The 12304-nt window shown below is 32.7% G+C and overlaps 1 protein-coding gene across 8 annotated transcripts in view; it reads right to left on the bottom strand.

The window, feature by feature from the left end:
• The window catches only part of ADGRB3 (adhesion G protein-coupled receptor B3), a 707424-nt gene that overhangs the window by 303664 nt on the left and 391456 nt on the right, over positions 1 to 12304 (bottom strand). For all 8 annotated transcript variants that reach the window (XM_025991123.2, XM_072735057.1, XM_025991125.2 and 5 more), the window contains one exon: positions 11455 to 11530. In XM_025991123.2, the coding sequence (XP_025846908.1) occupies positions 11455 to 11530 (76 nt within the window). The remainder of the gene's footprint in view (positions 1 to 11454; positions 11531 to 12304) is intronic.

Genomic DNA, 12304 nt, shown 5'->3' with positions numbered 1-12304 from the left:
GAAAGCTTCATGGTATCTAGCCTAACAGTCAAAAGTAAAAAACAACAAAATATAAATTTGACTTTCTACTTCTTAGGGGAAGGTAGCTGCAAACAGAGAGGACTACTTAGTTGTCATTTATTTCATTTAATATAGTTGAAGGTAAGTTGCATTGAGAGTGATATGAAGGTAAGTTCTAAATGCCAAGTTCCCTTTGCAAATTTATTATTCCTTGTTTCTCTGGGAATAAAAGTGTTCAAGGGATCAAATATGAATAGATGGAATTAACAAAGCTGTGAGTTGGGCAATTAATTATACTAGTAGATATGACAGGACTCTCAGAGAATGACAAGGTGTATATAGCTTGGGGCTGGGGAGAATGTCAGCACCAAAAAAATTATAGAGGTTTCTCCCAGAAAACAGTCTTTAGCACAGAGATGCGAGTTCCTTTTTCAAATTAGCCTGAATATGTTTGAGTTCTGGGTGGGTTACCTTGAAACAAAAATATTTACATGTCACTTAAATTCATTTTGCCTTATTTTTCTGGTTCTATTTATAATCCCATTTTTCTCCTATAAATAAAACCAATGTCAATTTAACTCAACTGCTACTTATAATTAATAAATTTTGGTTAAATTTGATAGTATATTGATATTTTGTATTATTTTAAAAGTTGCATAAGTAGATCATTAACTGGAAAATACAAATAGGAGTATTCCAAATAGGAATTTATAATTTTTTCAAGATATTTATGAAGCTCTCTTTGTGTGCTTGGGCATGTGGGAATTTTGACCCTGGGAAACTGGGGTATAGAAAGCAAAGTAGCTAAGTAGCCTTCTGTAGGGTATGTTATTCTGTGTTAGGTTTGTTAGCTTCTCACCTGACCTGATGCAGCCTCTGCACCCTAGAGGGCAGAGTCTGCCCTCTGACTTTGCTCTGTGCATGTGTATGTATGTGTGTGTGTATGTGAGAACTTACTTAGAATCCACCTGGGAAAAGATGCATGCCAATATAACTAACTACTAATATGTAACTATCTCTACCACAACATCCATTATGATATGTGTGTCTCCTTCTGCATGATCATAAGTTCAATGAGAGAAAGAATTTTATCTAGCATTTATATATCCTCATTTGCATTATGCTTTGCAAATTTTAGTGCTAACACATGTTGAAATGTCATATTAAGTAAACACATAAAAACAAAACAAAAATATCAAACTTTTGACAAAGTTGGATTAAAGTGTAATGCTATTATCATGGTATTAAAATAATTAATGAAGGAAAAATAAGCAAATATACATTATGCATGGGTCCCTTTTTAAAAAGTGTACAGTGTATGAAATTAATTTATTCTATCAATTTATTCTAATTTGTATAAGTGAGTAGCTGGCTCCTTATGTGCCCTGTCAGGCTTTGTGATCTACTAATGCTTCCTGGCTGGGTACACATTTGTATTCACTGCTAGGAAAGCAGATCTTATAGCCAAATGGATTTCATGACTGAAATAATAAAGTTCTTTTCTGTTCTTGAGATTTGTGCAAGTTGGTTGGGCTAAAACATTTAAAAATGTGTAGAGGTATTCAATCAAAGGAGACCCAAGTTATTCTTTACAATTATTACAAAGGCTTATGGTATTTAATGTACATGAACCATATCTTAAAGAAAGTAAAAAAAAAAGTGACTATAAAATGGAATGTAGCTGCTTACAAGAGACTCACTTTAGGTGTAAGGACATACACAGGCTGAAAGTGAAAGATGGAAAATGATGACCATGCAAGTGGTAACCAAAATACAGCAAAGATTGCCATTTTTGTAATGGACAAAATAAACTTTAAGTCAAAAAACATAATAAGATACAAAGAACATTAAATATTAATAAAAGGGGCAATTCATCAGGGAGATATAACAATTATAAACATACACATACATCACAGCAGAGTACCCAAATATATGAAGCAAATGTTGGTAGAACAGAAGGGAAAAATGGACAATGACACAAAATAGATTTCAATGCAACACCCCACTTTCATAATTGATAAATCAACCAGATAGTAAATAAATAAGAAACAGAGGACATGAATAACACTATAGACCAGTTGGACCTAACAGATATATAAAGAACACCCTACTCAACAACAGCAGAATATACACTCTTATGCATATAGAGTATTCTCTGGGATAAACCACAGGTGATGCCACAGGAAGTCTTAATAAACTTAAGACAACTGAAATCATACTAAGTATCTTTTCTGACCACAGTGGAATAAAACTAGAAACCAAAGGCAAAAGAAAAACTGGAAAAATCACAAATATGTGGAAATTAAATAAGACACTCTTGAACAACCAATGGACCAACGGACAGATCACAAGAGAAATTGAAAATATCTTGAGACAAGTGAAAATGAAAACAACATACCAAAACTAATGGGATATAGCAAAATCACTACTAATACAGAAATATATAGGGGTAAATGCTTCATTTCAAAAGAAGAAAGATCTCAAATCAACAACCTAATTTTAGATCTCACAAAACTAGAAAAAAAACCTCAACAAATTGAAACCAAAGTTAGCAGAAAGAAGGGAAGAATAAAGATCAAGGAAAAAAAAATAAAATAAAGAACAGAAAAATAGAAAATGTCTACCAAAATGAGTTAAGTTGTTTGAAAAAAAATCAACAAAATTGACAAACTATTAACTAGACTAATAAAAGAGAAAACTTAGGCAGCCTGGGCAGCTCAGCGGTTTAGCGCCACCTTCAGCCCAGGGCGTGATCCTGGACACCCGGGATTGAGTCCCATGTCTGGCTCCCTACATGGAGCCTGCTTCTCTCTCTGCCTGTGTCTCTGCCTCTCTCTACCTCTCTCGGTCTCTGTGTGTCTCTCATGAATAAATAAAATCTTAAAAAAAAAATTGAAAACCAGAAATGAAGAGAGGAGACATTACAACTGATGACACAGAAATAAAAAGGATTACAAGAGACTACTATAAATAATTACATGCCAATGAACTGGATAACTTAAAAGAAATGGATAAATTCCTATAAACATATGACCTACCAAGACTAAGATTCATGAAGAAATTTTTTAAAAATGGAAGAGTTCTATAATGAGTAGAGATTGAATCTGTAATCAAAAACCTCCCAACAAAGAAAAGCCCAAGAAGAGATGGCTTTGTCGAACAATTCCACCAAACATGTAAAGAATTAACACCAATTTTTCTCAAACTTTTCAAAAACTTTGAAGAGGAGGACATACTTCCAAATTCATTTTATGAGACCCTCCTACCAAAACCAGAAAAAGATGTAAGAAATAAAAACTACAGGCCAATATTCCTGATGAATAGTGATCCAAAAATATCTAAACAAAATACTAGTAAATCAAATTCACATTAAATTCACTTATTAAAAAATATCATACATCATCAAGTGATAATTATTTCTGGGATGCAAGGATAGTTCAACATATGAAAATCAAGGTAATATACCATATTAACAGATTGGAGGACTAAAACAACATGATTTGTCTCCATGCAGAAATGACACTTGAAAAAATTCATTTTTTCAGGATTAAAAACTCTTAATAAATTAGGCATAGAAGGAATGTATCTCAACATAATAAAGAATATATATGAAAAATCATAGCTAACATTATACTCATGGTGAAAAACTAAAAGTGGGGCAGCCCGGGTGGCTCAGTGGTTTAGCACCACCTTCGGTCCAGGGAGTGATCCTGGAGAACATGGATTGAGTCCCACGTCGGGCTCCCTGGATGGAGCCTGCTTTTCCCTCTGTGTCTCTGCCTTTCTCTGTGTGTATGTGTGTGTTTCTCATGAGTAAATGAATAAAATATTTAAAAAAAAAACTGAAAGTGTTCACTATTAGATCAGGAACAAGGCAAGGATGCCATCTACTGCTTCTATTCAGCATAGTATTGAATTGGTAATCAAAGCAATTAGATAAGAAAGAGAAATTATCTCTGTTCAAGGTGTAATTATATGTAGAAAACCCTAAGATTACACAAAAAAACCCTGACAGAACTAATTAACAAATTTAGCAAAGTTACAGGATACAACATTTACACTAAAAAATCAGTTGCATTTCTATACACTAACAAATAACTCAAAAAGTAAATTAAGAAAACAAATCCATTTATAATAGAATCAAAAAGAATAAAATACTTAGGAATGAATGTAAGGAAGTGAAATACTTTTATACTGAAAGCCAAAAAAATAAAAATAAAAATCTTGCTAATAGAAATCAAAGAAGACACATATAAATGGAAAGATGTCCCATATTCATGAAGTTGAAGACTTAATTTTGTTAAAACGTTTGTACTACCCAAAGCAATCTAAAGATCACTGCAATTCCTATCAAAAATTCTGATGACACTTTTTTTTTTACACAAATAGAAAAAAAAACATGAAATTCTTATGGATTCTCAAAAAATTCTGAATAGTCAAAACAATCTTTGCAAAGTGACAAAGCCAGAGGCCTCATAGTTTTGATCAAGGCCCCTTGATTTCAAAATGTATTACAAAGCTACAGTAAGCCAAAACAGTATGGTACTGGAATAAAAACAAGTGACAGATACATAAACCAACTGAAATAGAAAGCCCAGAAATAAACCCTCTCATGTAGGCTCAAATTATTTTTGACAATGATGCCAACAATACACAGTCAGAAAAGATAATCTCTTCAACAAATGATGTTGGGAAAACTGTAAAAGAATGGAGTTAGACCCCTACATTGCACCATATAACAAAATTAACTCAAAATAGATTACAGGTCTAAACATAAGACTTGAAACTATAAAACTCCTAGAAGAAAATATAGGGGAAAAGCTTCATGACAGTGAATCTGACAATGATTGCTTTGATATGACATCAAAAGTACGGGCAACAAAAGCTAAACTAGACAAATGGTACTATATCAAACTTAAAAACTTCTGTGCAGTAAACAATCAACAGAGTGAAAAGGCAGTCTGTGGGATAAGAAAGAACATAAGCCATATATCTGTCAAATGGTTAGTATTGAGAATATATAAAGAAATCCTAAAACTCAACAACAAAACAAACAATAGGATTAAAAAATGGACAGAAGACTTAAATAGACATCTCTCCAAATAGGATATAGAGATGGCCAACAAGTATATAAAAAGATGCTCAATATCACTAATCACCAGGGAAATGTATATCAAAACCACAGAGATACCACTTTGTAGCTATTAGGATGGCTACTATCCAAACAAATAAATCAAAACAGGGGATCCCTGGGTAGCTCAGTGGTTTAGCGCCTGCCTTTGGCCCAGGGTACAATCCTGGAGTCCCGGGATCAAGTCCCACATCAGGCTCCCAGCATGGAGCCTGCTTCTCCCTCCTCCTGTGTCTCTGCCTCTTTCTCTCTCTCTATGTCTATCATGAATAAATAAATAAATAAATAAATCTTAAAAAAAAAACAAATAAATCAAAACAAAACATTAAAAAGAAACCAGAAAAATAACAAATGTTGGCATTGTTGTAGAGAAACGAAGCCTTGTGCACTGTTAGTGGGAATGTAAAGTGGTGCAGTTGCTATGGAAAACAGTATGAAGATTCTTCAAAAACTCAAAAATATAATTAGCATATTGATGTATAAATTCCACTTCCGATTACATATCCAAAAGAAATGAAAACAGAATCTCAAAGAGATATACACACACCCTTGTTTATTGCAGCAATATTCATGATTGCCAAGAGGTGGAAGCATCCTAAATATCTACTTGATAGATCATAGATAAAGAAAATACGGTATATACAGGCAGTAAAATATTATCCAGCCTTAAAAAAGAGGAAATTCTGTCATATGTTCCAGTAAAGATGAACATTAAAAACATTATGTTAGAGAAACAAGTCAGTCACAGAAAAACAAGTAATGCGGGATTCCACTTAAATGAGGTATCTATCTAAAGTAGTCAAAATTTTAGAAACAGAAAGTCTCCAGAGGCTGGGAGGAGGTGAAAAAAAAAAAAAAAAAAGGATGCTGTTGTTCAAAGAGTATACAGTTTCAATTTTGCAAAAGGAAAAAGTTTTAGAGATACATTGCACAATAAGGTGCATATAGTTAATACTATTAACTGGATCTAACTGCTGTTCTTTGCATCTTAAAAATAGTCAAGATGGGTAAATTTCATGTTATGTGCTTTTTACCACACTATAGAGAATGCAGTGCAGTGCATTTATAAATAAACATCAGTGGGGATTGTGGAACATATTGTGCAAATAAAGTATAATCAGATAAGTACAGTAAAATATGTTAATGGTTTAATAAAAATTATTAAAATTACTATAGCCTCTTTCCATTTTTAGAATTATATTTTATGTAGCTTCTAAATTGAGAGTTTTCATAATTGTTTCAAACAAGCCCCCCAGTTTAAATAAAGCCTAAACAAAATAGATGGTTTCATATATTCTAGGAACTGGGACTTCATGAAAATCATTAATCTAAATATATTTGCTTTTAAAACTAAAATCAGCTGATGGTTGCTAAAAAGTAGGACTGAGCTAATTTAGAGCTTTAAAACTAATTAGAATTTCAAGGTAGGCTTACTAAGGGATGTAACACCTAGAACTACAAAGAAGTGATCACAGATTTAAATTCTCTTTCAAAAGTTATAGCCAAATTAAACTCAGATTTTTGTAAATAATATACTGAATGCATAATAATATTTTATAATATTAGTTATGCAAAGTTGCTATTCCCACAGATAATTTAATTTCTGGTGTCCCCACAATAGGATATTATAAAAAGATACAGGATATCATAAAACTACAATATGTTATTGAAAACTCAGAATGAAGAAGCAAGATCCAAAGCTTAGGTCCTGAAACTGAAGTACAGGTGCTCTTAAAAGAACTCAACAATTTGAGGTTGATTGCCTTCAGAATGTATTGGTTTAAAAGTAATTATGTTTTCATTTTTTGATTATTTCTAATATGATTTAGTTCAATTGCTTTTCCCATTTGCTTTTAATTCCTATAATATACGAACTCAAATGAGTTCCATTTGCTAAATATGAAATATATTCCATGTCATTTATCTCTATTAGGTTGGTACACCTGACAGAAAATTCATGTGGTTTTGCATTACTCACATTTTTTTCCCTTTTTGAAAGATAATTCAGACCACTACTGGCTTATGAGAACATTGTTGCTTTTTGTCCATCTGTATTTTTTCTGGCATTTTAATACTATAGTGAAATTTGCATATAATTTTAATTAGATCCTTTACAATGTTGTGAATGTTAATAGCTACATTAAAATGCTTTTTTTTTTGATAGGACTATACCTTGCACATGTACTACAGGAAAACTATACATTGTTCCTATACTCAAAAGTATTGTGATTTCCTATAAGACTGGAATCTGACTATTAAATGAATCAGAAAATAGGATGTCTAAACTGTTTCTCGAGCTCTAGCTTGAGGGTATGATTGGATACACTTTTTTTTTCCTTAGAGATAATTTCTATAACACAAATTCCTAGAAGTAGCTGTATCAATGATAATGCATTTTTAAAGCCTCCTGCTATTGCCAAATTGTCCTACCAAAAGATTATTACAGTTAAAAATCCTCACCAGAAGTTTGGGAGCTTGCCAGGTTGTGTGTGGTTCTTAATTTCTTGACTTGAGTTGGGGCTATATGAGGGTGGCCTCGCTTCTCCCAAAAGACCCTCTGGCCTTTGTTGGCCAGCCCTCATCTATTAGCCCCCAAAATGGTGATGAGGGGCTAGGAAAAATGATAACCTCATACCTTGATGTCAGTAGCCTGGGTTGGGGCCACCAAGTTGACCCCCAAGTATCCTTGAGTTTGCTCATACACGGTCACTTTCTCCTCAATCTTAGAAGATGTTCTGAATAATATGTATTCACATTAATATCAAAGTGCACAGTTTGTACTGCTCAAAAGAATCAATACTGGCATTGTAGAGGCAGCAAGGCAGTGGAAGAATCCTGGTTTTGGCAGAGAAGACTTGAGTTGGATTAGAACTCAGTCACCTACTGCACATTTAGTCTTGGATACAGGTCACTGAACTAATAAGGAGGTCAGTTTCTCATGAGAAAAATTAGAATTCTAGATGGTACTAACCTTTAAAGGACCTTGCAGCACTAAATAATCTGGTTCTATACTTTTTGGCTATAGAAAATTATTCTAAGAGGGATAAAAGTGGAAGGCTGAGAACAGCACATATTTAGTTTGTACTTAAGTAGAGCATATTCCTTCAGTTGAAGGGACAATCTGAATCTACTTAATTGTAAAAGGGAAGATAACCAAACAGCAAAATAAAAATTGCAGCTCGAAGAATAGTTGAATGCATAGAAGGGCAAGAAAAGAAAAGAAATCTCTAAATAAAAGAGTCAACATGCAAAGTTATTTCTGCCTATGTATGAAGGAAAATTTCTAAATTATATCTATTCAAAACATTACATCAAGTTCTCCTTCCTAGTCCCCATGAGAGAAATTATGCAAAGTATTGTTTTGAAAATGATTACATCAAAATATAAAATTTCTAGAAACTTAACAGGAAGCTTAACATTATTCAGTGTATGGGAAACTTGGCTCCAATAGTTTGAACAGATAATTAGTAAAATAATCACTCAGGAAAATGTGTCATGAAAATTTGGTAAATAATAAGTAAATATAAAGAGCAAATTTGTGTATTTTTTCATGTTGAATTGGAATATTATTTTTTCCTATTGGGTTCAATTCACATAGTCCAATTTATAAGTAAAACAACAAAATATATGTATTTTCCTGTTCCTAAGATATTTGTATGGTATGTACACGAAATGCCTATTATTTTAAAAATGGCTTATATAGAATATTCTATCAGATAAGATAATTAATTATTCCAGTAAATATTACTTGGACCTTTATTATTTATTAAACACTGTCATGGAATTTCGATAGTAGAGAAGATTTAAAAGAATTCAGACAGTAAGGTTAGCTGAGTTGCTGCTTAGTAAATATTTGTTCAGTGACTAAAACCACTACCCTTGTCCTCTAAAAGGCTTACTTCTCTTATTTAGCAGATCTGTCATTGGTACGGTTACTAATTCAACTTTCTGGAAAGTTGAGTAGCCTTTTGAAAAGGAGAAGAAAATAAAACAAGCCTGAGAATGCTTCTTTATTTTATTTCACTGTATAAAATAAAAGAAAATGAGAAGTAAATGCTAATACTTCACCTTTCAAGTAGTACTTAAACATTTCATTCTGAGCATTCCATTGTTATTGTTCTGGTCAATGAATCTAAATATGAATATTGTTTTCCTATAGTCATTGACCTAATTATTTTATACATGGAAAGCATAAGTGGGTATATATACTCACATTAGCCTATTTCTTACATAAAGGTTGTTTAGGACTTTAAAGACTATGTCAGAACTGCACAATTCTATTTTACTGCAATAAAGACAAGGAATTTTTTAAGTTGGAAAGAACTGTTAAGTTCAACCCCACAATTTACATATAAAGAAGTCAACAACTTGTCCCCAAACTAATCTGAATCCGTTTTTGTCACAGGTGGTATTGGGGGAACCACTGCTCTGGATTATTCCCTGCCTTAGCCATTAAATCACTCATAACATACTCATTAGATTACCCCAAATATTCAATTCCCTTGACCATAAGGTTATGAAACATGACATAATCTGACTTCAGTTGTGTGAGTGACTTCTGTGGTATTATGCAAAACAAGATTAATCATAATGCAACTTTGTTAGACATGTAGGAGATAAACTAATTCAAAATCTAAAGCATTTTATGTTGAATATTTCATTTGCATTCACTCTATCCCTCAGCAGCAAGTAGGATGAATATTGCACATCAAGGGACTTATGTTTTATTTATTTAGTTAGTTTTGTTTGTTTATTTTTTAAGGTGCTTATATTTTAAAGTTGAACTGAAGGCAGACAATTTCTGAGCCGCTGAATAAGTTTATAAATTTCCTGTTATGTGAAATTAAAATGAAAATCCTAGTCATCTGATTTTAAGTTAGTGCCTAATCTAGAGTTCTTGAAAGATTAGCTTCATACAAATGAATTCCCTATGGAAATAAGGGCCTAACTTTGAGTATCTGGGTACATTTAACTCTAGTACATTTCTTTTCAAATGAATATCATACACAATGTTAGAGAGAGTATAACTATAAATCCATTTATCTGTAATTGTGCATTCCAATGCATTTTAACAAAACCAGCGGCCAAGTGGAGAGTAAACTCATTAGTTTTGAAAATCTGTTATTGATAGAACAAAAGCAAACAGGCACAGATCTGATTCAAATTCAGAAAGTCCAAATTCCATCCAGAGAAGAAGGGAGTTAAAGAAAACTCAACTTCCCATAAGTTGTCTCTGTGCCTCTTTGGCTGAAGAAGAACCTGCATTGCAGCTAGAGATTTACTGACCATATTAATAATTTGTTGCACATGGGAAGATTTTCTCCAAAGAATCAAGACTAGTTACTGCTGTTGCAGAAAACTTAGTTGCTTCCTTGCAAGCCCATTTTTTTCTGCTGGACTGCTCTCATTGTGTTTATTTATGAGACTATTTGTTATGCTCCTGGTATAACTGTACACATCATTCACAGTCTTTCCCCTCTAAAAATCTGAAGCTTTATTCAGAAGGGTGTAACAACTCACTGCAAATGTGGCTGTGTTTAAGAGAAAAATAACAAAAACAACAACAACAAACAAACAACAACAGCAACAACTACCAACTTGGTCTCAGTCCTCCAGAAGGAGATGGGGTAGAGGAAATAGGTCATCATGAGTGATGGCATCACTACCCAAGTAGGTGGGAATGATATTTTCTGTGAGATCAGGGAAAGTAGTTAAGACAATAGAGCGAATAAATTAATGCTCGTGGAATTACTATGTGTAATTGTTTCTTTTTATGTCTGGGAGAAAAGAAATCAATGGATTTCTTCCAAAAATAGTCCTCAATTTAACAACAGCATTTTTTCTTAATGTAGCTATAATTGAATATTTATTTAGAGGCAAATTGAGATCTTGTGCAAGTGAAGAACAAAGCATTCATTCCCAGTCATCATGGCACTCCTTTCATTTCATGTAATGTTGATGAACAGTACCATTAAGTGCAAATAAAGAGAAAAGACAGATTAATTTTAAAACAACCCATTCTATTACAGAGATGAGTTTTTTCTTTTTCTTACTTTTTTTTTTTCTCTCAGTCTTAAGGCAAGTCATGATTAGTTACAAAAGAATTGCAGGGGTATAATCAGAGACCAAAATTGTCTTTTCTAGTTGTTTTGAAGTGCATAATATGCTAATAAGCTGTTCATTAAATGGGTATTTTCTATTTAATTTAAGAAAGAGCCCTTTGTATTAACAAAGCTTGTTTGACTATTTTCATAGAATGAGCTATAATCACATTTTTGGAATAATTTACAAAGATTGTAACAGCTTATTACTTTGCAGCTTACCTCAAAGTGGGCAAAATTAGATCTAAGTTTTTGTACAGGACTGCTCCAAGAACAAATACCAATGATTCATCTAATTCTAGAAAAAATGAAATTAAAAATATTAGTGAAGTGACAAGAAAAATACTGTCTTATAAAATTTGTAATCTGCTCATTACACGGGGATTCCAGTACTTGCTGATGCAAAGTTGAATAGAAGAAATGCCTTTCTAACCATGCATTAGGCAGATTAGCCCACACACCATACATATTAATGGTAGCTCAAAAAGATGTGTTTTCAGTGCTTTTCTGTCATATGAAGTAACCTTCCTTCATCAGGCTGAAGAGGCTACTGTAGTTGCAGCTAAGGAGTTTCAATTCCCAATGATATGGGAAAAGAGAGACAATCTTCTTTTGGACCTTTAAGCTAAAGGTCAAAATCTCCAAGGTAAAAAACAAGACTACAATGTCACTATCAAAAGTAGCCATTAACTTTAGAGGCTACTGAAGATGTTCTTAAAACTTAATTTTTTTTCTTAAATTTGCTTTTATATACCAAAATAATATCTACAAACCAAAGCAAAAGTGAGGAAGAAATAAGAAAAGACTGTGTGGAAAATGCAACATGTTTCCATACCTAAAATTAAATTATGCCACGTGCTCTACTCTGGGATAAAACTGTCAATATTGAAACCTAACCATGCCAAGCTTAGGTCTATAATTTGCACTCGTATTTCTTTTTTTCTATTTTAATGAGTTCTTTCCTCCATTAAATTCAGATTTAAAGACCAAATGTAAGTTTTCTATGTTTACAAAATTAGCTTAGATTCATGATTGTAGACTGTTACTAAGTTGTGTGATACAAGCAGATTTA

Source organism: Vulpes vulpes, chromosome 1 (genome assembly GCF_048418805.1).
Source record: "Vulpes vulpes isolate BD-2025 chromosome 1, VulVul3, whole genome shotgun sequence".
Taxonomy (NCBI): Eukaryota; Metazoa; Chordata; class Mammalia; order Carnivora; family Canidae; genus Vulpes; species Vulpes vulpes.
Note: the sequence above shows the minus strand (reverse complement) of the source record. Positions and strands in the feature narration are given on the sequence as shown.